The sequence below is a fragment of the Caretta caretta genome, chromosome 27, assembly GCF_965140235.1.
Source record: "Caretta caretta isolate rCarCar2 chromosome 27, rCarCar1.hap1, whole genome shotgun sequence".
In the NCBI taxonomy this organism is placed as follows: domain Eukaryota; kingdom Metazoa; phylum Chordata; order Testudines; family Cheloniidae; genus Caretta; species Caretta caretta.
The window spans coordinates 2,676,076-2,703,335 of record NC_134232.1 but is presented as its reverse complement, the minus strand read 5'-3'; the positions used below and the strand labels follow the sequence as shown (position 1 = coordinate 2,703,335).

The 27,260-nt window shown below is 61.5% G+C and overlaps 1 protein-coding gene across 10 annotated transcripts in view; it reads left to right on the top strand.

Moving 5' to 3' along the window:
* Positions 1–16,469, top strand: part of ADAM11 (ADAM metallopeptidase domain 11) — a 52,814-nt gene extending 36,345 nt beyond the window's left edge. For 5 of the 10 annotated variants that reach the window (XM_048829787.2, XM_048829789.2, XM_048829790.2 and 2 more), the window contains 14 exons: positions 784–835; positions 1,426–1,525; positions 2,248–2,319; positions 2,841–2,933; positions 3,390–3,470; positions 3,777–3,827; positions 4,778–4,841; positions 7,080–7,179; positions 7,619–7,738; positions 8,984–9,152; positions 9,769–9,883; positions 10,372–10,462; positions 11,929–11,946; positions 13,503–16,469. In XM_048829787.2, coding sequence (XP_048685744.1) covers positions 784–835; positions 1,426–1,525; positions 2,248–2,319; positions 2,841–2,933; positions 3,390–3,470; positions 3,777–3,827; positions 4,778–4,841; positions 7,080–7,179; positions 7,619–7,738; positions 8,984–9,152; positions 9,769–9,883; positions 10,372–10,462; positions 11,929–11,946; positions 13,503–13,518 — 1,142 coding nt within the window. In that variant the 3' untranslated portion in view covers positions 13,519–16,469. The other 5 variants (XM_048829788.2, XM_075123553.1, XM_048829786.2 and 2 more) reach the window with 5 other exon arrangements.
* The last annotated feature ends 10,791 nt before the right edge of the window (positions 16,470–27,260 follow it).

Below are 27,260 nucleotides of genomic sequence, written 5' to 3'. Positions count from 1 at the left end.
CTTTGAGCAGGGGGTTGGACTAGATACCTCCTGAGGTCTCTTCCAACCCTGATATTCTATGATTCTATGTGTGGTCAGTTCAAGATCCCCTGGGCTGGGTGTTGGGGGGCTAACCCATCTCAAACATCATGGCAGCTCCGTGTGCCTGGTAAGTGCCATGGGGCAGAGGCCTGCGGAGCTAGAGGCTGGAGTGTGAGTACGGGTGGAGTGCTGGCTGCGTGTGTGCAGTGGGCAGGGAGGAGCGGGTGTTCGAAGTGACTGACCCGGGACAGCAGGCTGAGCTGGGGCGCGTGGCTGGGGCGATGGGGCCAAACAGGGGTTTGGCGAGTCAGGCGGCAGGGGCAGTAAGAAGTGTCTGCTACTCTCTCCAAGGTGCAAGGAGCAACAGGCTGCAGAGCTGGGTCTGGGATTGCCCCATTGCCAGCATGTACGGTCTGGGGGTCTCTGAATGAGGGTCAGCCCTGGGGGCGGGGTACCAGACCAGCGGGGCCTGGTGAGGGGAGATTGCGCTCGGGATAGGTCAGGGTCCCCGTCCGAGCAGCACATTACTGAATCCTGGCTTTGAGGACTTAGGAAGCCGATTTGGGGCTGCATTCTGAAATGACAGAAGGGGGTGCCGTGTCCCCATTGCTGGGGCAGCTGAGCCCGCTGCTTTGCAACCCACTGCGGCCTGGGGAGTGCCGGGGGTGGAGCGGGGGTGAGGCTCTTTCCAGATGCCCCGGGCGGACTCACTGTCTGGGCCTTAGGCCCCATGACTGCAAGGGCTGCCATGTCTCTCTGCAGGGGACTGCCGGTGTCCAGATTCCTGGCTGGGGTGCATCATGGAAGACACGGGGTGAGTTCCCTGCTGGATCCAGTGGGTGGGAGCAGGGGGAGGGCTGATCTCGCTGGTGAGGCCTGTGTCGCTGTGCAGAGCGGCACGGCTCCTAGGCTGGCCTGACAGGTGCCAGCAGCCACACATGTTAAATTCACCTGTTGTGTGCTCAGAGAGCCTCCTCCCAGACCCCACTCAGCCCTGGGCTGGTGTGTGACCCTGGTTATCCGCTGCTGAGGGACCGAGCTAAGCCTGCAGCAGCCAGGATGTGGTCAGTCCGGCCTGACCCCGTGGGGCACCCCCCTCTCCCTTGCTGTCACAGCTGATGCTCCAGGAGCCTCAGCAGAGGGACTGGCCTGCAGCCCCTGGGCACTGCAGGGCTGGGAATGCCCAGCCTGTGGGTGACTCTGGGCATCGCTAGAGAGTTGAATGCTCAGCTAGTGCGTCTCCTCCTGAGCTGGGTAGGATGCAGAGTGTAGTAGGAAATAGACTGTGGGGCAGGCGCACGGCCCTGGCTGGCGGGGGGGCGGGAGGGGGTAGCACATGGCACTGGGTGCCCATCCCAGGGCACTGAGCATGGCAGCTGTTAACTGTGCTGTCTCCTCCCCCAGGTATTACCTCCCGCGCAAGTTCTCCCGCTGCAGCATCGAGGAGTACAGCCAGTTCCTGCAGGAGGGTGGGGGCAGCTGCCTCTTTAACAAACCCTTAAAGGTACCCCCCCCCGCCCTGCCCTGGCCAGGCCTCTGGGCTGGACTCCTACCTGCCCTGGCAGCACAGTCCCGAGAGCTGTTCCCCTTTGCTGGGCGTGGCGGCTCTCCCGCCTCCCAGCTCCCGGGCCACCAGTGTCCACAGCAGAACACAGGCCCCTGGCCAGCTGGCTGAGCAGACAGGCCCATGTCTGTAAGGGCCCCAGGAGGGGGTCGCCTTTGGGCAGGGTGGGTGCCTAGGTGGGGCTCCCAAGGCTCCAGAAGCGCTGGCTTGCAGGGCAGGGCAGGGCAGGGGCAGGGCACCGAATTGCTCCTGAGCTGGGAGACGGCTGAGCCCCCAGCAGACAGGGATCTGGAGTGGGGAGTTCCCCCCCTTCCTGTCGTGTGGGGCCAGGGTGGGATCCAGAGCCTGCCACCTTCGCCTCAGCAGCAAAGGAGCCAGATGTTCGTCTCCGCGACTGCAATTCCCAGGGCCGCAGGGCTCTCGGGACGAGCCCGGCCCAGCTTCCCGGCACAGGGGAGGCGGGTCCAGGAAGGCCTTGGAAACACATCCTGCACCCCAGCTGCCTGGCTCCCTCCTGCCCGGTCACATGGGGAGCCCCGGGCAGGGCCCAGATCCCCTGTGTCTGTGCAGTGCTCGGCCCCAGCGCCACGTGCCCCATAGCGTGGCCCACGCCCGCACCAGGACAGCTGCAGGAACCGTCTCCTCTCTCTTCTTCCCTGCAGCTGCTGGACCCCCCTGAGTGTGGCAATGGCTTTGTGCAGGCCGGAGAGGAATGCGACTGCGGCTCGCTTGCGGTGAGGGGCTGCGCAAAGGGTGGTGCCTGTTTTCAGTCCCCCCCGTCCGCCCGTGAGCCACTGGAGTGGAGGACATTGGGGGAGGGGCACAGTTGTGGGATGGGGACACTGGGGGCTGGGCACCTGCTCCCAGCCCTGATCAGGGACCAGGTGTTGTAATGTGGGGCTGAGGGAGAGGTGGGGAGAGGCCTGGGCTGCTGGGGCTGTTACCAGGCCTTGGGGTGCACGCTGGGGCCTGCCCCCACCCCCTGCAGTTCAGCAGGAGCGAAGACACACATCAGAGGCTAAGGAGGATTCCTGGAGTCTGGCCCTGCTGCTCCCGGCCTGCAGCTCGGGCTCAGGCACTGGGTCAGCACGTGCGTGCTGGGCCTCAGGGAGGGCACCGGGGGGCGGCATTCGGGAGCAGGCATTGCTGGCCGCTTGGAGGATTGCAGCCTTAACCCCGCAGCCCACAAGCATGAGTACACGCCATCTGACACTGACCACCCCCACGGGCATCTGCTTGTGTCTCTCCTGGGCAGGAGTGTGCAAAGGGCGGCGGCAAGTGCTGCAAGAAGTGCACCCTGACCCACGATGCCATGTGCAGCGACGGGCTCTGCTGCAAAGGCTGCAAGGTGAGACTGGCGAGAGCGAGCTGCTGTCCTGCCCAGTGGCCAGTGCAGACTGCGGGCACTAGAGGGCGATGTAGTCACAAGTGCCTGGGCAGGGCCCCTCCAGGGGCAGGGCAGGTTATTAACGAACCATTCACCTGTCAGAGCCAGTCCCTGCCCTGGCCTTCCCACACAGAGCAGAGAGCCTGGTGTCCTGGGCAGGGCAGGGAGGGACAGAGCCAGCCAACGGGCCCCAGGGAGCGAGTCGCCAAAGGACCCCCAGGAGCCCGGACCCAGGGTCACGGCACCGAGGGGCTGAGCACATGCCCTTCCGGTCCCTGCGCCCTGGCCAGGACGTGGTGAGGGTGCTGCAGCCAGCCTGGAGGGGGGATTTCCGCCTCGGGATGCTGGCTCCTCTGTTGCCTGTCTTCCCCCCCCGGCCCCCGCATCAGTCATGGCCTTCGCTCCCGTCTCTTTCAGTACGAGCCGCGAGGCACACCATGCCGGGAAGCCGTGAATGAGTGCGACATCCCGGAGAGCTGCACTGGGGACTCCAGCCAGGTGAGAAGGGGCTGGGGGGCAGGGGCGGGAGCTCAGCCAGGACTCCTGCCTGGCCGCTGTGCAGTGGCTTTGGAGCAAAGTGCCTCCAGCACGTGGGCTGTGCTGTGCCCGGCCTGCCCCAGGCCCAGCTCTGACTCTGGAGGAGCCGAGGGGGCACCTGGCGGGCAGAGCGGGGGCAGGGACCCGGCCTGGGAGCTGTGGCTGAGGGGGACTGGTGGTGTGTGGTGTGGGGGGGTCAGGGCTGCGAGGCACTGGCAGAGTTGTGTGCGAGCAGGGCTCATGGAAACTCCCTTTCTTTCTCTGCAGTGCCCACCCAACCTGCACAAGCTGGACGGCTACTTCTGCGACCACAAGCAGGTAACAGCCCCACATCCGCGCCCACTCCCTGGACAGGCTGGTTGGCATGGCCCCACACCCACTCCCTGGACGGGCTGGTTGGCACAGCCCCATGCCCCCACGCCCACCCCCCAGACGGGCTGGTTGGCACAGCCCCATGCCCCCACGCCCACTCCCCAGACGGGCTGGTTGGCACATTCCCATGCCCCCACGCCCATCCCCCGGACGGGCTGGTTGGCACAGCCCCATGCCCCCACGCCCACTCCCCGGACGGGCTGGTTGGCACAGCCCCATGCCCCAACGCCCACCCCCCGGACAGGCTGGTTGGCACAGCCCCCTGCCCCCACGCCCACCCCCCGGACAGGCTGGTTGGCACAGCCCCCTGCCCCCACGCCCACTCCCCGGACAGGCTGGTTGGCACAGCCCCCTGCCCCCACGCCCACTCCCCGGACGGGCTGGTTGGCACAGCCCCATGCCCCCACGCCCATCCCCCGGACGGGCTGGTTGGCACAGCCCCATGCCCCCACGCCCACTCCCCGGACGGGCTGGTTGGCACAGCCCCATGCCCCAACGCCCACTCCCCGGACGGGCTGGTTGGCACAGCCCCATGCCCCCACGCCCACCCCCCGGACAGGCTGGTTGGCACATTCCCATGCCCCCACGCCCACTCCCCGGACAGACAGACGTGCCTGCTCCCGCAGACAGGCTCCCTGACACGGCTGCTTGTGCACACAGACTGGCACTCCTGCTCCATGAAAGATGCTCCCAGTGACTCCCATACACAGCCCAGCCTGACGCGTGGCCTGAGGCAGCCGGTGGCCGGCCAGGGACACGGCTGCTCCAGTGAACTCTGTGATGCCTGCCCTCGTGCTGTCTGGCTGCAGTCCCCATGCCAGGCCTGGGAGCACGTCAACACGCGTGTGCCCATCTGCAAGTGCTACTGTGTGAAATCGGCTCTCTCTGCTCCACAGGGCCGGTGCTTTGGGGGCAGCTGCAAAAGCCGGGACAGACAGTGCAGTGCACTCTGGGGGCGTGGTAAGTGCCTGGCTGAGCTTGGCCTGGGGGTGCAGAGCTGCAGTGAGATGAGGGAGTGCATGCACAGGGCAGGGGTGCCGGGGGGGGGCATGTGTGCAGAGCAGGCTGGAGGCTGAATGCCAGCACAGAGCAGTAAGTGCAGCACTGGCAGCTCCGGAGTCTGAGGCCCTTGAGCCGATCTCTGCCCTGGGCGCTCTGGGTGCACTGCCCTCGGCAGCCCTCTAACCCTCCGCCGGCCGACGCAGACAGACTCCGGGCTCTCCCTGCATGTCTGTCACTCCCTGCCTGCCGGCCTCGCTACCCAGATTCCAGTAGAGTCACTTCCAGGTCACCATACGGTCAGTGAGAGCAGAATCAGGCCCTTTGCTTACGCTCAAGCAAAACCACATCAAGCCCCGATTCACTTCCAGCGATTTCACACGGCAGATCCCCCTGTGGCCGCGCTTCTCCTTGGCCAGCAGAGACGCAGCTTGGAAGCCCTCAGTTAAAGGGAACCTGCCAAAGGAAACATCATGGCCCCCACCCTATGCTGGCTTCCCTCCTCTCCCTGTCAGTGCATCAGTGCCACGGAGGAGTGATGCACCTGCCTTCAGATGGGTCCCCTGGCACCATCAGAACAGGTTGCGCAGGATGGAGGGCAATGGAGAACCTGGCCCAGATATTTGCAATAAACCACTATGGATGTTAAGGGTCAAGGCCCATTGAAATGAGTGAGGCCAGGACATCCTGATGGGCTAGTTCTCTTCTTGCCATGGACCCCAACAGGTCTGGCTGTCCTCCAGTTGCCTCCCATGCAGTGACACACTCCAGTGTAAGGGTGTCACGGAGTCCCCGGGCGATGCTCTGGAACTGCTCCCCATGAAGCCAGGCAGGACTCTGGGGAAGTCTCCTCTCTGTGAGCAGCCTGTCTGCAGGACACACAGCTCACCCGGCTTCCCCCTTCCTGGGTCTGACCTCGGAGCATTCAGCAGCCTCTGCCCCTCCGTGCGCTTCCCACAGCCAGTCCGCCCAGGTGGGCTCCTGGGGAAGCCCGAGGGTCCTGCCCCCCAACTTCGCAGTCAGACGTGACTCTCAGCCAGCCAGTAAAACAGAAGGTTTATTAGACGACAGGAACGTGGTCTAAAACAGAGCTTGCAGGTGCAGAGAACAGGACCCCTCAGCTGGGTCCATTTTGGGGACAGTGAGCCAGACAACCACGTCTGCCCTTCACTCCATGTCCCAGCCAGCCCCAAACTGAAAAACCCTCCAGCCCCTCCTCCTCTGGCTTTGTTCCTTTCCCAGGCCAGGAGGTCACCTGATTCCTTTGTTCTCCAACCCTTTAGCTCGCAGGGGGGAAGGACCAGGCCATTAGTTGCCAGGAAACAGGGTGTCAGCCATTCTCTCTGTCCAGACCCCTGCACACACCTGACCACTAGGGCTCTGCAGTGATCATACACCCTTATCCCACCCCCTAGAGACTTAAGAACTACATAGGGGAAACTGAGGCACCCCCACACTATTCAGAGGAGACATTAAGAACAGTCCCGCTTTGTCACAAAGGGCCCGGGGGACAGGCCTGTGGCTCGTCAGACACTGCCTGGCTGATCAGTGGCCCCAGCTCATGCTCTCTGTGTGCTCTGCATGTCACTCTGCACTCATGGCTAGTCTCTCTCCCAGTGCCTGCAGCCCTGCCCCGCCCTGCAGAAACCCTGGTGCCACTGGAGTGTGTGGGAAGGAAGCGGCCCTGCCAGCCGCACCCCTAACGTTGGGGCTGAGCCCCGGCATGGCCCTTGGGGGCTGTCCGCTTGTTTGTTCTCAGCCACGGGGCTTAGTGAATGCAGCCATTGTGGGACCCGGCCTGGCCAGTGGTGATGCTGCACATGTGGCCAGTAACAGGGCTACAGCACAGCGCTGAAGGAAGGAGCCTCAGGCAGTTCTGGGGTCTGGGACTCCTGGGTTCTGTTCCTGGCTCTGGCACTGACTCAGCTAACGCTCCCTGCCCCACCACTAAGGGACGTGTTTGTAAAGCACAAGCGTGACGGCTGCATCCCCCCACATGATCTCACACCCACATGCCTGGCCCACGTGCTCCCAGGTGAGCTCTGCCAGGCAGGCACTTGGCATTGGCGGGGCTGAGCCTGGCCTGTGAGCACATGTCTCTGCTCCCACACCGCCCTGCCTGGGGCTGATGGGGGAAGAAGCGGCACAGGGAGAGGGCAGGGCCATGTAACCCCTGCCCCTGCTCCCCTCCTACCCCAGCTGCTGCCGACAGGTTCTGCTACGAGAAGCTGAATGTGGAAGGGACCGAGAGAGGGAACTGTGGGCGCGAGGGCCCAGCCTGGGTGCAGTGCAGCAAGCAGTAAGTGCTGGGGCCCACTCTGCTGGGTGGGTCACGGGCATCACAGCATCCTCTGACCATGCCAGCTGCTGCCCGCAGCCCCAGTGCACACGGCCCCCGCGCTGGCCTTCCTCTACCTCCTCCCATCCCCCTCCACGCTCTGCCACCATCTACTTGGCACCTACTCTGGGCGAGAAAAGGTCTTCCCCCACTCCCCAGGGAATGCCACCCCCTCTCCTGCCACGGGGCCCAGCCCCTGTGACCAACCTGCCAGGCTGTGAGGGCAGTGGGGCGTGGCCACGTGGCAGCTGTCAAACCAGTTGTATGGCTGGGACTCCTTGCTCTCCCCTCCCACAACTGGGCTGAGCTGGGCTGGGCCAGGCCAGGTGGGCTGGGGCTGGGTTGGGGCGGGAGTGGGTACCCTGGGCCCACCGCTCTGCACTTTGTGCCTGTCTTGCAGAGACGTCCTGTGCGGCTACCTGCTGTGCACTAATATCACGGGCGTGCCACGGGTGGGCGAGCTCAGCGGGGAGATCACCACGATGACCTTCTATTACCAGAACAGACCCGTCGACTGCAGGTGGGCAGGGCTGCTCCGGGGCCGGGGCCAGCGGCCTGGCTTGGCTTAGTGCATGCAGTGCCTGGGCCCTCCTGGGCCAGGCCAGCTCCCCAGCCCCGGGGGCGTGAGGTGAGGGGAGCATCTCATTGCTGCTCCAGGGCAGGGCTGGCCACGGTGGGATCGGCTTGATTGCCCTCTCCTGGCTCAGTGCATCCCATACGACCCTGATTCTAAGTGGCCCCCTCAGTGCACCTACCCCAGGGCACATGTGGGGTGGGGAAGGGGAGCAGCTGAGCTGGGCTTTGGGAGAACCCCATTGTAGCCTGTCAGTTCAGCTGGCCCCAGAGCCTAGCGTTCCCTGCAGGCACCGGCTGTTACAGCGTGGCACGGTCCTCTTCTGTGGTCATCAGATCCAAATCCTGGGCCCCCTGTGCTGCTCAGTCTCCTGGCTCTGGGCACTGCCGGGTCCCCGGTGCAGACCCTGGAAGCAGGGCCTCAGCTGTCCACAGCCCCAGTCACTTCGGTACGTCCCCGAGGGCCCTGGCTCTGGGAGCCCTGGAGTGTCAGTTAAGCCCTTCAGAGAGAGTGTGGCAGAGAGGAAGGAGACACAGACTAGGGTATGTGTACACGACAGCCACCCCGCTCGGTGCCGGGGTGCAGAGGCTTCCTGCAGCACGGGGGCGGGGAGGCGGGGCAGTTCTTCCATTGCTGTCGTTAATCCACCTCCCCGGAAACGGAAACCTCCTGCTGGCGACCTCTGCTCATCGTGCAGCTGTAACAGGCTCCTAACCACAGACGCTCCCGCTCAGCTCGCTGGGAACCAGCGTCCTGGCCTGGGCCCACCTGTGAAACGGGGTTTGGCCAGCATCTGTTGGCAGGCAGCTCTTCTCGCATGGCAGTAAAATGCCCCTTTTACTAACGTGCTTCAGCTTGGGCGGTCCAGGCGCCAGCCCCCGTTTCTGCTGCGGTGTGGAGAGCTGTTCAGAGGCAGTGCCCTGGTGGCATCAGGCAGTGCCGATGGCCCTGCAGAGCTCTGCACAGCTCCCCAGCCAGAGTTGGCGGAGCCCCTGCTGCCCAGTGGAGGCTCCGATCCTCCCAGGAGGTGGTGGTGCATGAGGGGGTTCACGATTGACGCACAGATATGCCCCCAGCCTGCACCCCATTGGGTCCCGGGCAAGGAGCTGGGGCCTTGGAGCATGTTAGCCACATCCTGGGGCATGGACAGTGTCACCTGCCCCCTCCCTCAGCTGTTCTTCCCCTCCCCAGAGGTGGGCACGTCCAGCTGGTGGATGGGTCAGATCTGAGCTATGTGGAGGATGGCACGCCCTGCGGCCCCAGCATGCTGTGTCTTGACCACAAATGCCTTCCCGCAGCAGCCTTTAATTTCAGCTCCTGCCCTAGCAGCTGGGACGGGATGATCTGCTTTGACCATGGGGTGAGTCCTTGCTGTGGGCTGGGGCATGCCAGGCCTCCCTCTGCCCACAGGGAGAAGCTCTGCGCGGCAGAAGGTCTCACAGCATGGGAGCACAGAGGTGGTACCTTGCCCAGGGGCACCCAGCATCTCCCATCTTCATTGCCCTCAGTACCTGATTTCCACCCTGCAGGGAGCATCTTGTCTCCTTCCTGTGCTGAGCCCTGGCCTCTGGCCTTTCCGTCTTCTGCGCTCTGAGGTGCATGCACGTCACTGCCTGAGGGGGGTGCGGCATGGGGACGCCATGAATCACTTGCTCCTGGCGCTGACCCGTGGCAGTGGATTAGACTGATTGGATGGCTAGCATGGGGCAGGGTGGGAACCCTGGTGGGAGGTGCCTCAGGGCACCTGGAGCCTGGGCTGTGGAAGAGACCACAGCCCCCCTGCTCTAATGCTCAGGGCTCTCAGGCTGTGGGGCATCCCCTGGGGAGCCCCAGCATTGAGGAGCAGAGCTGCCGAAGGCTGGAGCGCCCCCATCACAGCCCCAGTGAGGCCCCATGGCCCGGGTGAGCACAGAGCCTGGCCGGGGCTAGACTCAACTCCCTGTGGCGGTCACCCACCTCTCGTTCCTTTGCCGCAGGTCTGCAGCAATGAGGGCAAGTGCATCTGCCACGCTGACTGGACGGGGAAGGACTGCAGCGTCTACGACCCCATCCCGGAGCCCAAGCCCACTGGCGAAACCGAGAGATACAAGGGTTCGTGTCCCCCGTCCACCAGGCATCTCAGTGCCAAGAGCCCCATGGTGGTTCCCAGCTGCTGCCAGCCCCCACCTCCCTGCATGGGCCAGGCGCTGTGAACCCGGGTGGCATGGGCCGGCTGAGGAACAGCAGAGCCGGGCTCTGCTCAGGGCATCCCCGTGTGTGGCTGGACGTCAGGGCTCTGGATGGGAATTGCGGGGGTCCATTTGCTGAGCCCTCAGGGTGGGGGTGGGACCCTATGGTGCCCGTTCCCCATGGTCCCTCCTAGGGTGGCCCCTGGCATTCAGAGGGCAGGTGCCTTGCAGAGAAGCTGAGGTCGTGCCAGGCTCACACTGCCCCCCATGGCACCCCTTGCTTCTGGCTCAGCCTCCACGGGGGCGAAGCGACCGCGGAGTCCGTGCGGTGCCCTGCCTGCACCGTGCCCCTCACCAGCCAGTGCCCACGCCCCACACCTGACCTATGCTCTCCTCCCCTCTCTGCCGCAGGGCCCAGCGGCACCAACATCATTATCGGGTCCATTGCTGGCGCGGTGCTGGTGGCGGCCATTGTCCTCGGGGGGACTGGCTGGGGATTCAAGTAAGAAACGCCGTTTGCCTCTTCCTGATTGCACCCTTCTGCCATGCCTGGGCTGGGGACTGGGCCACGGACCCTGCCCTGCTCAGAGGCTTTTCCCGGGCCAGGGGAGCCCTTGTACTCCATGGACTTGGCCAGTCTGACCCACTGGAGGCAGATCACCCCACAGCTGGGCCTGGCCCTGACAGCTGTGGGGCAGTGCGGCTCCTGTGCTATGTGGGGAGGGGCCGAAGGAAGGGGGCTGGTGCCCCACACTGCTAATCCCCGGCCCTGTCCCCTCGGAGTTGCCCCCTAACTGGGCTCAGGAAGGGGAGTGAGGCACCGCAGGGCTTCCCCCAGCCTGACTGCAACCTCTGGGGGCACTCTGCTCGCCCGCCACAATGCACGTCACTCCGGGGGTTTGCCTGGGGCCCTGCCAGCCAGGAGGCAGCTCAGCTGCTGCACGCCTGGGGCTGGCAGAGGGCGAGGGCTCTGGGCAAGAGGCCAGCAGCGTGCTGGGCAGGGGAAATCAGACTGAGGGGGCAGAAGGAGCAGCATGCAGCTGGGAGGGAGGCAGAGGGACACTGGGCCCCCGGGGCAGGAGGGAGACAGGCAGAAATAACTCAGCAAGGAGCCTGCCCCCTGCACACACACCCACTGTCCCCGGGGTGGGGCCGGAGGTGCTGGGGTGGGGGTGCCCTGTCTGCTGAGCCCTCACAGCCCACGGAGTGGTGTGCTCCGCCTTGCCCCGCATGGAGGGGTGGCGAGAACCCTGGCCTTGAACCCACGCACCAGCTATCGGCAACAGGCCCCAGGCCTGGCTGCAGCGAGAGGCACAGAGCCGGAGGCCCCTGCCTTGGGGCTGTGACAGGGAGCTCCCTGGGCCAGCCCTGACTGATGGTGCTGGCCCACTGCTGCACAGCCATCTTGGCATGGGGTGGCTCTCGGGCTGGGCGGCCTTGGGCCCAGCCCCTGGGGGCCTTGCAGGCCGGGCTCCCCCCCCGGGCTGTTGCTGTTTGGCTGCCACACGCCTGGCGTGTGTTCTGCTGAGTGCGGCTGACGGCCCCAGCCCCGCTGCGGCTCCAGCATTCGGACCCTGCACATTCACGCCCTAGCCGCACGGGTGCTGTCCAGAGCTGCACCCAAAACACATGGTACTGGGCTCCAAGCAGGGTCTGATGGGCACCCACGGGCATGGGGCAGCCCCTCCGCCCTGGTAGGTCCCACTGCTTGTGGGGCTGAGATTTTTCCCTAGCACCAGGGCCAGATCTTTCAGCACTCAGCATCCGCCCAAATGAGCCCTGCCTGGCTAGCCCAAGCCCAGCGCACCGTGCCAGGCCTGCAAAGCCGCTGGCACTCAGCCACATGCCACCCAGAGCAAGGTCCTGGCGGGGTCAGGGCAGAGCTGGGCAGGATCAGACACACACAGTAGGGCTGCCCCCGGAGGCCTCGCTAACCGTCCCCCTCTCTGTGTCCTCTCTCCTCGGCAGGAACATCCGGAGAGGAAGGTATGACCCGGCTCAGCCGGGGCTGGGATAGCCCCCCTCACTCATCTGCCCTCCATCACCATCCCATCCCTGCCCCTCGCTCTCCCCTGGCTGCTGGGACGCTTCTGTCGCCACCTGCTGGTTGCTGCACCTGCCTGCCTGGAACCTGCTGCCTGGGCCATGACCATCACGCCTACTCCTCCATGGGGCTGTGCCCCCTCCCTGTGTGGAGGCCTTGGGGCTCTACCAGGCCAGCGGGAGCATGCTGGCAGGAGAGCCCCTCCATTGCCAGTGTGTCCTGGGTGCTCGGGCTGGGCCAGGCCGGGGGGGAGGGCATGGGCAGGCAGCCGAGGGGACTGCACTACTTCCGTGTCATGCTGCCTCAGCCCATTGTGCAGGGAGGGATCCTGCCTGCCTCTCCCTGCGGGGTGACTCTGCCCAGGGGCCAGGCCCGGCTGAACCCCGCCCAGCACTGCTCCAGCGGTCCGCTGGCTCCCTGCCTCAAGCAGTGGCTGGCAGCTGATGCTCTCCCTCCATCGGCTCCCCTAAGCTGCACCCCAGTCACACGGCGAGTTGCCCAGGTGCAGAGCAGCCTGCCCCACAGACACCCCCGGGCAGGGACGGGGTGGGGTGGGTGTGGGATCATGACCCCGATGTGAACCTCCTGCCACATGTCACTGTCTGTGTCCACCTCGTCGCCCCCTGGGGCCATGCCCATCTTTGTGCCTGCATCACTCACCATCCCTGGGAAGCTTGCTACTGAGAGGCAGCCCTGTCCGCCCCAGGGCACTGCCCCACCCGTGCGGCGGAGGTGGGTGAAGCAGGGTCACTAGCCTAGAGGCCTGAGCTATCCCGTGGTAGGTGCCCCTGAATGCTGCTGCTCCTCAGGTTAGTGGGCATCAGGGCACCCCGGGCCTGTGTGGATGGCCCAGGGCAGGGCCAGGCCACTGCCTCAACCCATGTGTGCGCCAGCCCAGGAGATGGGGGGCTGGCCCAGCTCCACGGCCCATGGAGCCCCTGACTCGAGGTGGCCAATTCAAACCCTACCCTGGCCAGTTCCCAGCAGGTGCCTGTTCTGGGCCCACGCCAGAGACAGGTTTCGGGGGGTGTTTGCTGGCTGGCAGAGGCCATTGAGCCAGCACCCCCCAACCAGCCTCCTGTTTGCACCCAGAGTGGCAGAGCCTAGACCTGCGGTCCTGGGGCCAGGAGTGTCCCAGCCAGTGTGGGGACCAGAGCACAGCACCTGCCCAGCCCCCCCAGTGCCGCCGCCTCATCCCAGCTGGTGCATGGCTCCTGCAGGTGGGCCTCAGACATGCCCCCCATAGTGCTCAGGCGAGTCTTGGGGTTCCCAGGTGGGGGTGGGGAGGTGAGGCCCAAGCACCCCAGGCCTGGGCAGGAGTCCTGGGGTGGAGAGCAGCATTGAGGCATCCGGGGCCTGTGCGACTCAGTTGGTTTGGGACTAACCAGCCTCTGACGCCGCGTCTGCACCAGCTCATGGACCACGCTGGGGTCACCCTCACCCTCATTGCCCGTGCTCCGATGCCAGCACTAACATGCCCCTCACTTCTGTGTTGCAGGTCGGGAGGGGCCTAGCCTGGCCCCCCCGCTCTGGCGGCTCTCTGCCTGCCCTGCCACGGGGGCAGGGAGAAATCTCCTTAAATAACAAACTAGCCACCAAATAATGATGCGACGAGATGGGTGAACAATCAGTGACGTCTTCCGCTTCTGCCTGGTGCCTGGCGTGGCCCTGGCTGCACCTGGCGAGGCCGGGGGGCCCCCGACACAGCCTTGCACTGGAGGGACCTGGATGGCACAGACTCTGCGTGGACCCCGCAGCCTTGTGCACAGCTGGCCAAGTGCACTGTCTCCTCGCAGGCTGGCTGCTGCCCGACCCTGCCTGAATGTAGCTTCCACCCCCCACCGCACTGCACTACCCTACCACCAAGGAATGTACCCGCTCGCCGCCCCACAGACCACGGCACGCCACCCACCTGCCGCCCCTCCACTTCCCTGTTGCTCAGGGACTGGGCGGCACGGCTAACAGCGGGCAAAGGAGCGCTGGGGACAGGCGAGGAGCCGGCTGGAATGGAGTCAGAGCCACCCGTGACCGAGTGGCTGCCTGGGCTCCCATCATTCGCGTAGCCTGGTCTCAGCCCTCAGCGCGTCTCCAGTGTGACCTGGTGCCCGCACCAGCTGCTGGGGGCTTGGTGCCCTGCTGTGCCGATGGGGCTGGGATTCTGCCAGGGATACTTTTTAATGCAAAGCAACACAATGAATGTAGCCTGGGGGCAGCACGGAGCTGGGTGTTTGCTGGGGGCGGCAGGAAGAGGGGTTGGACATTGGTCTCTCGTTGCCCGCTCACCCCACCCAATGGCTGCAAACTGGTGGGGAGGCGAAGATACGCCTGTGCCTCTCTCCAGCTCAAACCCGCCCAGCCCCACCAACTCAGGCCCCCTCAGACCTGCGCTGGGGAACAGGGACCGAGCCCACAGGCAAACCAAACCCAAACTGCCGTGGAGAGCCCAGGTCGGGGCAGGCCTGGTGCCAGTAGCCCAGTGTCTGCACCGGTGAGCGCCAAAGCCTCTCTCGCACCAACACACGCTGGGCAGTACCAGCGATCCCCTCCCAGACCTTGTCTCTCCTGGGCCAGACACGGCTACACCGCTGCCGTCAAACTGCCATGGGACACTCACGCCACCGGCCACAAGCAGCCCTGGGCTGACAGCCCGTGGTCTGCACCGCCGGGTTCCTCTGGCCAGCAGCTGGCACGTCCAGCACTACACCCCACCCTCTCTCAGGCTCTTGTGCCCAACTGTGAGTCAGAACGCCTGGGTTCTCTGCCCAGCTCAGCCACTGACTCACTGTGCAGCCTCAGCCAAATCACGTCCCCTTCCTGTGCCTCAGTTTCCCCATCTGACACATAGGTTTGAAGATGCTGAGCTGCCAGGAGGGACGAGGCTGGCTCTGCCTGTCACTGTCCAGGGCCCTCTCTCCTCGCCGAGAAGAGGCTGTTCCATTACAGTCATTTCTCCTGGCTCCTATGAGTCCAAGCACCCACCACTTCAGCCCCCTGCTTCTGGGATGGGAATCTGCCTCCCTCCCTGCTCCCTCTGGGAGAAAATGCCAGACAGTGAATTGCTTCCTTAGCAGGTCCACGGCCAGCCAACACCTCCGCAGGGGCCCTAGGAGCCGGGGACCCATTCAGCCCAGCCCAGCCAGGCCCCTCCCAGCTGCTGCACCACTGCTCAGGCAGCAGGTGAACCAGCCCGGCAGGGGCCACTAGAGCCGGCCTCACTGGCCCCCAGAATGTGACTTGTTTGGCTTGGCAAGTGGCGTATGGTGGGGTTCCCAGCCCCAGGGCGCAGGCTCGGGGCCCGCGGCTGGTGGCTTTGCAGGCCTGTGTCGAATAGCCAGATAATGTCCAGAGGAGGGCGGTGACCCTTGCAGCAGGGCTGAGCAGCGTGTTCTCCAGTCCCCAGAGCCCTGGCAGCCCCACCAGCCCAAACCCTGCTGGCCAGGCAGCGCCCCCCCCTGCAGACACTCCACAGCGTGTGCTGGCCTTGCTCTCTGCATAAGGGCTTGAGCAGCCCTTGCTGGCCCCCAAAGGCTGAGCTCTGCCGCAGACGGGGCCTTTGCCTGGCGGGTGAGCGAGGGGCTCACCCAGTGACAGCTGGGGCTGCGGCACGGGACAGACGCTGCCAACCACTGATGGCCCTTTGGCCGGGGGCAACCTGGCCCAGGCCGCCTCCCAGCTGGACAGGGTTGGGGGGAGGGGGGTTGCTTGTGAGTTGGTTCGAGCTGGCAGGGCACCCTGCTCTCTGCAGTGGGCATTGCATTTCCCATGAGCTTGGACTGGGGAGGTTTTACTTACAGCATAAAAAATCACTTTGTTCTGCTCTCAGTTGTGCTGGTGTGAAGGTGGCCGAAGCTCCATGGACGTCAGTGGGGTAACGCCAGCTTTACACCACCTGGCAGGATCTGTTGCTGCCTCTGTTTGGTGTGGAAGTCCCACTCCACGTGGCTTTCCGTGGTACGTGGGGCCAAGCACCGCAGCAAGCCCCTGCTCCAAGGCTGGAACAGTTCATTCCAGACACACGTCAGCACGTCTGGCCCAAATGGTCAAATGCAGGAGCCTTGAGGTAGGTTTCTAAAGCCGTAGTGAGGGGGCCTAAAATGGTTGGATTATCAAACATGCAGAGCACCCCTGCTCCCACTGCAGCCTGCAGGAACTCAGCACCACTGGAAATAGATGCAGTTTATGGAGGTACCTAAATAGGGGGTTTGGTGCCTAACTTTAAACTCCCAAGTTTTTATGTGCGGGCGCATTGGAACAGTGTCCTCAGTAACCAGCTACCTCGGCTCAGTGTGAACGGCAGAGGTTAAAGTCAGCCTGCTTCCGGGCACGTCATCTCAGGCCACCTGGACAGTGAAATGAGGTCCCTCCATCTAGGCTGCAGACACAGGACACAGCCAGTTTGTTAAGTCAGGGAAAAAAGCTTCTTTTGGGGGAAAAAAAGTTCTTGGAAACCTTTGAAAAACCTAAAGTTGCGGCCATGTTTGCTGGGGGGGCAGCAGCCTCAAGCAAAGCCCGGCACTGTTTGCAAGCCCAAGGGCAGGATGCAGGTGCAGAATCAGACCGTGAAACTGACCTGACCCAAGGTGAAACTGCCTCCTCGCTAGTACTCTCAGCGCAATGACAGAAAGCAGTAACCCAGCAGCATCGGGGTGGGGGGAACGTGGGGTGTTAAAATCCAGCTGGGTTGTTAGTACCACAGGGCAAACAACGAGACCCCAACATGGAGATGACAGTGTCCCTGCTGCAGTGCCTTTGAGTCGGGAGTGAAGATACACGGCCCCAAATCCTGAGCTCACCTATGGGCCTACCGCTCCGGCTGATCGCCTGGGGGTGAAGGGAGAATGTAGGGCAGAGATCTGGGCTCAGAGCAGCCAGCTTGTTGCCGGGTCGCCTTATTCCATACACACAGAAATGGGGCAGATCCTGCCATTGCCCGTCTGTTGAGCAGCCAACCCAGGCTCCTGGAGGTACAAAGCCCCCTGCTGCCACCTCCCGTGCTGCCTTTCTGGCCTCAGTTTCCACCAGAAGCCAGAGCTTCTCCATGGCTGGAGGCGGGCTCGGCCGCAGGACCTGCACCCTGGAGGCAGGAACCTTCCCGTGTCTGGCGCCGTGGCCAACAGCGGGGAGGCCTGGCAGCTCTGCAGACAGAGGTGGCTGCACTTCCTTGCCCTGTGCTCAGCTATTGGCACCTCTGGGGCCTGAGTGACTCCTAGTACTGGGGCCACCGTCTTCCCTGCCCCGAGCCGGAGCCGAGGGTTTGGGTGTCTCAGCCTGGTTAGTGACTAGGGCTAAGGCAGCTGGGGGATGGGACCCTGGCACAGGCTGGGAGCTTCAGAGGCCAAGGGGAGCTTATGTACCAAATGTGCCCCAAAGTGGCTGCTGCACCCCTGCCTCCGCCCTGCATGGTCGTTTCCACAGCTGCCGGTTCCTGGGCAGTGCCCGCCTGGCTCTCACCTGGACAAAACCTGGGGGCCCTGTTCTTGGGCCAGAGGTTTGTACCCTGGCAGCAAAATTGCCCCTGATGGTGGCATTGACGGACCAGAGCTAGGTCACTTTTCCAGGGCAGGGCGCCGCCGTGCACTGCTGTGGTGATGCCTTGCACAGATCATGGGGGGGGGCTGGGTGGTGTATGGCCGTGGGGGTGGGGCTGCACCATGGGAGGGGGGGCTAATGGACACCACACTCACCCAGAGCAAATCTGAATCCTTTGTTAACATTACCCAGGAGCAGCCCCCCTAACTGCCAAGCGTCCAGCTGGAGCATGAGGTAGAGGGACCCCCCGCACCCCCGGCCCCCACCAGGTCGGAAGTCCTACCCCCGAAGGACATTTCCATAGATGACCCCACTGTGTCCTGGGCCCATTTCCCAGCACTCTTCATGGCACCCAGAGCCCTGCAGAGGGGCCCAGCGTGGGGCTGGCGCACCAGGGCTGGAGTGGAGATTTTTAAGGGACTCAGTATGAACCCCACGTGGATGCTGGATGTACCCATTGTCCCAGCATTGCACATGTGGACGGCTGAAAGCTGGGATCGTGGGGTGGGGTTCTGGGAGGGTCAAGATCATGGGGAGGAGGGAGGGGTTCTGGGAGGGTCAGGATTGGGGGAGAGTTTCTGGGAGAGTTGGGATCATGGGGAGGAGGGAGGGGTTCGTGGAGGGTTGGGATCATGGGGGGGGGTGGTTCTGGGAGGGTTGGGATGGAGGGGATGGGGGGGAAGGCTTTAGGGAGGTCAGGCAAGTCCTTCCAGTGCCCTGATTCTGTGGCAGCTGAAGAACTAGCAAAAGGGCCGCGCGAGCGCCGGGCAGGGGAGCCAGGCCGGGGTTTTCAGCCAGGCCGCAGGAAGGCTCCTGCTGGGTGTTGGCCACCCTCTAGGCCCGGTGCCTGCCATTGGGGAGAGATGACGCCCCAGTTCAAGTCTCTCCCCTGGAGTGCGTGGGGCTCCCAAGGCCTCCCTCAGGCCCAGGCCACGCTGCGGCCAATTTGGCTGAAGATTGAGACAAGCAAGGAAAACACGCTGAAAGGACTAACCCAGGCGCTGAGGCCCCTGGGGCTGGGCCACGGAGCAGGAAAAGGCACAAGCCCGGGGGGGTCACATGCTCCCAGGTGGCTGCAAGCCCCTTCCAGCGGCAGGCACCAGTCTCAGCACCTTCGCTTGCAGGCCCAACCCAGCCGTGTAAACGCTCAGCCCAGCAGCGCCCCCCGCAGCTCCCTTGCCCCAGGGCACACGCATGCTTTGTGCCAGGGGTGCTAGGACTCGCCCTAGCAGTCGGGTGCCCCGGGACCAAGCTGCTGGGGGGGGGGGGGGGGGGGTGTTAAGATTTGCACACCAGTGCACCGTGCTGACGCTGGCAGCTGCAAACGCATCATGCTGCAGCCGGGCTCCAGGTGGCCAGGCTGGGAGTCTCTCTGCAGTGCCCCCAGGCCCAGGCTGATGGGAAGCTTCCCGGGACTCTTCAAACATCATTCCCCATAAAACCTCATTGAAAAGCAACGTCCCTTTCTCCAGAAGCCGCTGACCCTCATTTTAGCCCAGCCAGGGGCTTCGTCCACCACAAGGGGGGGCTCCGAGTCCATGCAGCTCCTTGCCCTTGGTTACCCTGCCACAGATCCCGAGCTTTCCCCTTGGGTCGGCAGGCAGCCCAGACACCTGCGGGGCGAGCGGGGAGCTGCCCAGCCATATCCCATCCAGCTCAGCACCTGCGATCCAGGCGTAGCCAGGTGGAAGAGGGGAGTGTTTCCTGGGGAGCCCACAGCCCCCTCTCCTATGGCACCCCAGGCCGCTTGGCCTCTCTGAGCTCAGGGTGCGCAGCGGCTGCCCATCTCGGCCTCTAGCACCTCCCATGTAGCACAGTGGCAAGAGGGGTCCCTGGAGGGCTGAGTCTGAGGGGCTCCATGGGGCGGCAGGGGAGCGGGGGAAGCAGCTGTGTTGGGACCACGCTTCTGGGGCAGGATGGTATTGCAGCGTTCCCTGAGGCTGCTCAGGCTCTGGCTCCAGCTAAACTCCTCCAGGAGCTGGCTCTGCCGCCCTCTGCTCCTTGCTCTGCCAGGCACTGGGGTCTGCACGGCCCCTTGGTTCGACGGGGGCCCCGATCAAGCTGGCAGTGTCAGTCCAGAGGTTCGCTGCCTCTGTCGGCTCAAGGGCCTGGCCCTCCCCAGGGAAGGCAAGAGCCATTCCGTGGGCACCAGTGGGGTGACAGGGAGCGGGCGGAGAGCCAGGCCCCAGGCTGGTCTGCTGAGGCAGAGCCTCCTTGCATGCTGGCCAACTCCCCTCCCCGCAGTGGTTAGAGCTGTGACTGGGTGGGACCCAGCCAGGGCATTTCGTGCCCTCCTTGCCCTACCTCTCTCCACTCTGCAAAGCAACCAGGAGAGCCAACAACCACACAGACACAGCCACCAGGGCTGGTCTCTTGCAAGCCCCCACGATTCAGGCCCTTTCAACTGCAAAAATCAATGGGCACAGAATATCCTTCTTACTGTGCCATGGGCTTCACACCCAGCCTCTCTTGCTTGGGAGGTCAAGGAGGTATTTGGTGGGGAATGAAATCAAAGGCTTCCCAGCCCTAGCTGTGTCCCTGCAAAGGCAGAGGGATGTCTCCCTGCTTGGATCAGGGACAGGGGCAGAGTCAGAGCAGGCTTGGCTCTCCCAGCTTTGCCTTGCCAAGCACAGCACCCAAGCTGGGCTGGGGCTCCCAGGGGGTCCTCCCATTTGCTGGCCAATCTAACCTTGCCAATGACCAGACAAGCTCACTCACCCATGAGGACGGATTTGAAATGACAAACCTGGGGCAGCAGGAGCCGGCTGTGCAAAGATGGTTCCAGCACTTGAAGCTACAGGAAAGAGCTAATGGTTCCCAGGGCCTCTCCCTCCCCCCCATGCTACCTCCTCCAGTGGCAGACTGGACCAGGGCTGTGCACCCACCTGCCTGGGCAGAGAGCTGCACTGAGGCTGGAAGATGAAAAAGCAACCCTGCAAGAAGAACAAGAGCAGCAGCCTGATGCAGCTTCCTGATGCGCCAAGCCTGCGTCACCATGTTACCCTGGCCTTGGGAGAGAGACGCACTAGCCTTTTAGCCACCCACCCCACCTCCTTGGGGCTGGGCCAGCCTTTGCTCTGCCCTGCAGGGAACACTGGGTGTGCCCAGGCCCTGCACACCTCAGCCATGGCTCCCTGTGGGGTCCAGCCCTGGCACTGGACACTCGCAGGAAATACCCAGGCCACTGTCCCCAGAAAGCTTTGTCCACACTCTGAGGGGTCCAACTCAGGGCCATGTCCTTCCTAACAGTGCTCTATGATCTAAGAGATGCTACAAGCAGGCTGCAGATTCTTAAAGGGCAAGTGGCAATCCCGAGGTATTTCATTCACAGGCTAGAAATCCCCTTAGCCTGGGTCCAGCACTTCCCCCAGTTCAGTTCTTTGTTCCTCAGGTCATGTATGTCTTTGGGGTTTTGAAGAGGTAAGGATGTGAGAGGACCTTGCATGTTACTGGCTGGCCCCCTGTGGAGCTGCATTCTATCTCTGGGGCTATACGCATGCAAAAAATCCACACCCCCACTCTTAGGTTTCCTTGTGATTTTCACTCCCAGCACCAGGACTTTCCCCACCCCCTTTTCCTAGGGGGTTGTGGTCTTTCAGCAGCTTTTCCTTAGCTGCTTGGTGGATCTTACCTGCCCAGGAAATTGCTTCCTCCTCTCCTTTCTCAGATGGGTCATTAGCATTTTCACTGACACTCAGGTCTTTAGTAGGATTCCCATCCTGGCTTAAAGAGACAGAGTTAGCTGCAATACGTACATCAGGAACTGCATTTTGCAAAAGTGGGACCTGGATTGGGGTACCCTCTGTCACCCCTTTCCCTATCCCCAAGTGGTTAGTTGTGTGACTGCTCCCCTCTGGGAGGTCAGTTACAGAGTTCCCTCTTAAAACCTGATCCACAGGTTGTGTAGCTGGGAGCACAGAAACTGGAACAGCTGTTCTGTCCTGGGCAACTGCCCTCTCCCATGTAATCAGTGAGGAGACATTTTTGTACTCCCACCAATTCTCTCTCAACTTCCCCTCTGCCCCCCTCCCTGCAAGACACACACCTCTGTGCTCTCTAGAGTGGGATCTATCCCCTGTTCAGCTGTGAAGGGCTCTCAGCTAACAGCCAGAACAGTTCTTTCACTGGCAGGGACCACCCCCTCCCGTCTCTTTGAACTGGGTTTGCCTCCAGCTACAGAGTCCATGGAACCCTCACCCACCGCAGTGATCTCTAGGATTCCATCCCCCTCCTCCGGCCTTCCCTCTAGGACACATCTCCCTATGCACCCTAGAGAGAGGTCTGACCTCTGCTCAACTGCAGCCTGCTGGCAGCCAGCAAGCTTGACAGTTTTCTCACTGACAGAAACACACTCCCCTGCCCCTCAGAGGAGACGCTGCCTTTAACCATCAGGCAGCAGGAGCTGGTCTCAACGACACCCGGCCCTGGTAGCGGACGGTTTTCCACTGCTGCAGAGGAATGAAAGAGACACACTCCCATTCCTTCAGCAGTTCCTGAGACTTTGCTCTTTCCCTCAGAGGTTCTAGCATAAAATTTCTCCTTGAAGGCCTAAGCTACACGACAAATCATTCCCCAGCAACAAAGCAATCTGGTTATTATTTACCACAGCCAATACAGCTTCCAAATCCTCAGTTTCCATGTGCACTTTAGCCAAAGTCACAAAAATTTTGTAACCTTCCACTAATAACCGCTCTGCCATCTGTCCTGGCAGTAAGTCACTCTCCTGCATGACACTCCTCCTCACCACAGAAGTGTCTGTCCCTGTGTCTTCCCACCCCAGGTGTTCTCTGCCATTAGTCCTGACAGCCTTCATGTGCTTCCTGCCTGGCTGGGCAGAGGCTATTTTTACAAACCCTGTATGATAAGTGGCAATTGCCTGAGGTGCGTCTGTGCTCTGGGTAGCAGCATTCCCAGGAATTGTTTCCTGCCTGTTCCCTCCTAGCACAGAGCATTTAGTCCGCAGGTGCTCAGTGGAATTACAGTGATAGCACCTTCTGGGCTTCTGTTTTTACAGGAGATTTGGGACAAGGACTAGAGGAATGGACGTGGGGAGGTGAGTGCCCAGCCTCCCATCCACCCTCCTTCCCAGGGGGGAATCATGAACTCTGCTTCCCACCAGGTCTAAACTCCTCTGTTTGCAATTTGCAATAGATGCTTGAGTTCGCTCAAATTGATCAGCTAGAGTAGCAAGTTCAACAGTTTCCCCCTTTTTATCCAATAAACATGGTTTTATATCATTACATATACTCAGAAAATGTTCCTGAGCAACACGATGACACATTCCTTCAAAGCGTGTAATACCCACTTATCCATCAAATCTTTCATCTGGTTTACATATGCCACATTACTCATCCCAGGACCCCTCTTAAGGCTTCTAAATTTTACACTATGTGTTTCAGGTGTAATCTGAAAGGGTTTTAAAACCATTTCTTTGAATTTACTATAATCTGCAGCATCTCTAATTGGCATCTTATTTAATATATCCCAGAGCTCTCCCAGACAACCAGGCAACCAAAGTGGGCATCTTTTGGTCCTCAGGAATCCCATGGAGTACACAGCCTCTCAAAGATGATGAAATATTCAGCAGTGTCTCCGGTCTCACTGTATGCAGGACCCAACTTTTCCCATTTGTGGATTTTGGAGAGGTGGGACTCCCTGGTGTGTGGGGGTTCTGGTTCTGCTTCTCTATCAAGTCCAGCTGGTGCTCGCTCTTTTTCCTTCTCCCCTATGGCTAGTTTCTGGGCCTCAATTTCTTTGGTTTGCAGTTCCATGGCCCTTTGGTGTGCAGTTTCTTGCGCAGCAATTTCCATCTGCTTTAATTACATAAGTCTTTTGTGTTCTTTCCCCCTCTCTTCTGCCTGCCATCTGCACAGCTCCAGATTCTTACTAGTTTCTTTTTCACTCATTTTGCTGCTTTTCTGTCCCTATTTCCATTTCCTGAAATAAGCAAACAGAAAACAACAAACGGACAACCTCTTTGATCTCAAGCCATCACACTTAAAACTCACATAAAATCACCACCAGTGTCTGAAGTGCAAATCTCACTCGGAACAAGCTGTTCATATGACCCTGCTCGCTGTGGCATTGTCACCATGCCTCAGTGGGTCACAACTGAGAATACCGAATCATAACTTTTCCACCGACAGCTTGCATGGCACTTTGTAGAAGATGGGTTGCAATTATAGAACCATGGTAGCAACAATGACCTACATGCTCATTCTTAACACGGTAACGTCACACATGGTATCTAATTCCTGGCAGATGGCCTCCCACATCTTCCTTAGGAGGGGTCGGTGGGCATCATGGATCTTTTGGCCTGGTAGGATGGCAATACAGTGGCTCGTGACTTCCATCCATCCAAGGCAGGTGACAAGACTTCTGGGAAGGCCTGTAAGACCCGCTGTAACTGTCTTCACTGCTCAGGGCTTAGTTCAGCAGCCATCGTGCCTGGTCCTGACTCTACGGGTCCATCAAATAGTGGCCCTAGATCGGGCTCTGGAGGGAAAAGGGTGACGAGCAGGTGGTAGGTCTTGGGACTGATGCCTGCTTGGTCTAGGATAGTGGCCATTATCTTCCCATACTCGAGGGCATCTAGGGTGTCTAGGTTCCGGTACATGGACTGGGTGGGGGCCCACAAGGGCCCAAAAGGATGGCCCAGTGCTTGGGTGGCCACAGTGGCTACCCTCCCAAAAGTTACCAGAAATGCTTCTGGGTCATTTTCAGGCCCCATCTTCGTGAGTCGCATGGGGAGGTTGGCAGGTAGGGGTTCTGCATCTGATGGGGGAGAGGAGCCCCTCCAGGTTGCAACAATTGCACCATTTGCTGCACCAACCTCTCCTGCTGCATCTGGTGCTCGTCAGCCAGTTCACACTTCAGCTGCTGCTGCACGATGATCTGCAGCATCAATTGCACTGGACACGGTTGCTGCTGAGTTGCCTTAATTGTTGGCTCTCTAACAACCACTTCAATAGATTACCAGGGTCCATCTTGCTTTGCAGCAGTTAAGCAATGGGAGAGCCCTGAGCTTACTTTGGGCAGTCTCCCCTCACTTGGGTCCTTTTAGCCGGTCCTGACCATTGCCTGCATTCTCCACCATGTCTTGCAGGGCATGTACACCCCGTCACCCTAGGGTGGGGCGAGGGCATAGTAGCCCTGCAGTTAAAGTCAGTATGGCTGCCCTTAGCCTCAGGGCTGCGTGACCCAAAGGCTGTCATCAGTAGGACGCTCCTTAGCTGCAGGGAAGTATAGCCTAATGTCCAGGGTCAGTAGGACTCCCCTGGACGATAAGGAAGTGCAGCCTAATGGCCAGAGTCAATAGGAAAGGGTTTCATGGGTTGACCCTCAAAGGGGGCAGCCAGGATAGGGGGACCCAGGCCCTCCCTGCTCCACTGGGTCCCATTCCAGAGCCCTGGCAGTGGCGAATGGGTTCACCACCAAGTTGGCAGAGAATCTGCGCACAACACTTCAACTGCTGCAGGGACACCAGCTAGTCCCTCCCTAGGCTACTCCCTACCATGACTCCTGCAGTTGAAGTCGGGGTGTCTTTGGAGTCTCTGGGCTCCCTGGGGCATCCACAGATATCTGGGCACCTGCCTGGGCTTCAGCATCTTCCGCTCCTACAGTCCAGGGTCCCGGCTGCTTCTCAGCTGGAGCCAGCAAGGTGCATCCTTCCTCCTTAGCAGTCAGCCCAGGCTGGGCTTGGCTGCTCCCTTTTATACTGCAGCAGCAGTTGGAGCAGGGCCAGTAGGGTTGAGGGGGCGGGGCTTCTGCTGCGAAGAGTGCTGCCTTAACCCCTGCTGCTCCAGTGCGAGGCAAGTGCAGCCCATCACGGATGGTTACACACAAACCAAACTGTACAACGCACCCGCCCTAACGGCTTCCTGGCCACCTTTCCTGCTCTCCCCAGGAGTCAGTCTTTGAGAGCTGCTCGTTTTCAGTCACAGCAGGATCCAGATTTTCATGTTTCCCCTGCCTCCTACAAGGGGTTCCCTTAAGAAATGGATCTCAAAGTGATTCTCTTTTCTTCTTCCTGTGGGCCGGCCAACCTCTGACAGGCCTCCTTGGCCACGTGCCCCCAGATGAGAATTCCCTCTCCTGTTCGCTGGCACCCTGCTGCCTGCACAGCTCCGCTAACTTGTTTTCCTGTTTACTTCATTTATACCTGTCACCCCTTTGCACTTGGCCTCCCAATGGCAATGTGCAGTAGCCCAGGGATGGGTGAATAGACGTGCATCTGTCCAGCAGACCTGTTTGTCCACTCTGCCTTGTTACAGACTTGAGAACACCATTCCTTAGTTTCTGTGCAGACATATCCCAGCGACAGTAATGCCCAGGGTGTCTCCAGCCTTTCTCTGACACCTTACAAAACACTCCTTGGATAAATAGTGTGAAACTGGTGTGTTAGGTGTAGTGAGTTTGTCAGGCCTGATAGGAGCTGCAGACACAGAGCAGTGAACCACCAGTGGGCCTCTGGGTCCTAGGCAGAAGCTTGGGAAGCTGCACACAGACCCCCGTGCCAGCAGAGCCCCCTGAGGCCCAGTTAGGCAGTGGGCAGCGCCCAAAGGGAACAGCAAATCCTCCAGTGAAGGGGGTTACTTCTCTGCACAGAGACCCCTGGAGGCACTGCACATGTTCCCACAGCGCGACTCATGTTGCCCCCAGGATGGTGTATTTGGGAGAGGACACAGAATCCTCCACCCCCAGAGCAGGAGGGAGCTAGAGCTCCTGGGGCCAGTGGGAAGTCCCCTAGAGACAGGGTGGGGTCCTGTGTGTGGGAACCACTCCTCCAGCACCCCACACAGCAGGGGCCTGCCTGGCGGCTAGTGCCCGTGCACACCAGGCAGCCCCCCCCCCCCCCAGCATGACCCTCACAGATCTTTACGCACCTGCCGCAGGATCCCCTGCCAGGCTGGAGGGAGTGTCTCACCCCTGCTGCTGAGCTCCTCATGCTGCCCCTCCATCACCAGCCCTCCTTGGCATTCCCTGGGCATATCTGGCAGCTGTGTGATGGATGAGACTCCAGCCCAGCTCCTGTGACCTGACCCCTCTCAAAGAGGTGGCAGCAGGGCTGGCCCCCTGGAGGGGCACAGGCCCCGTCTTTGATCCTCTCTGAGACCTGTAGTGTCCCCAGCCATACACTGTCCCCAACCCCAGCAATGGCTAATTCCTGCCAGGGAATCAGCAGCCAGGAAGCAGGTGGCCCCTCTCTCCCCAGCATGCTTGCAGGGTGACTAGCTCGTTAGCACACGAATCGCGAGGCTGGTTTGCCCTGTCCTGCTCCTGCTCATGTCACTGCTGCGAGATGAGCAGAGAGGCCCGGGGCTCGAGTGGCAGATCTTCCAGCCGACGTCAGATTTCATTCACCAAGGCCAAGGAACCAGTGGCTGGCGTAGGCACTGACTTTTAGTTCTCCCTGGAGGTGCTGCAACCCCGCTCTGCCCCAAGGTCCCCCCCTTGCTCCGCCTCTTCCCACCCTTGCTCCGCTCCCTCCGCGATGCCCCTGCCCACCTGCCATTCACTGCTCTCTGTCCTCCTCCAATCCCCTCTCCGAGCCGCCGATCAGCTGTGACTGGTGAGTGCTGAGCACCCACTATTTTCCCTGGGGGTGCTCTGGGGCTGGAGCACCCACAGAGTTGGCACCTGTGGTGGCTGACTTCCCAGACACCCCATTAACACGGGGCTCTTCCCGGCGCACCCCGAGAGCGTTAGGCTAAGCAGGAGTGAGCAG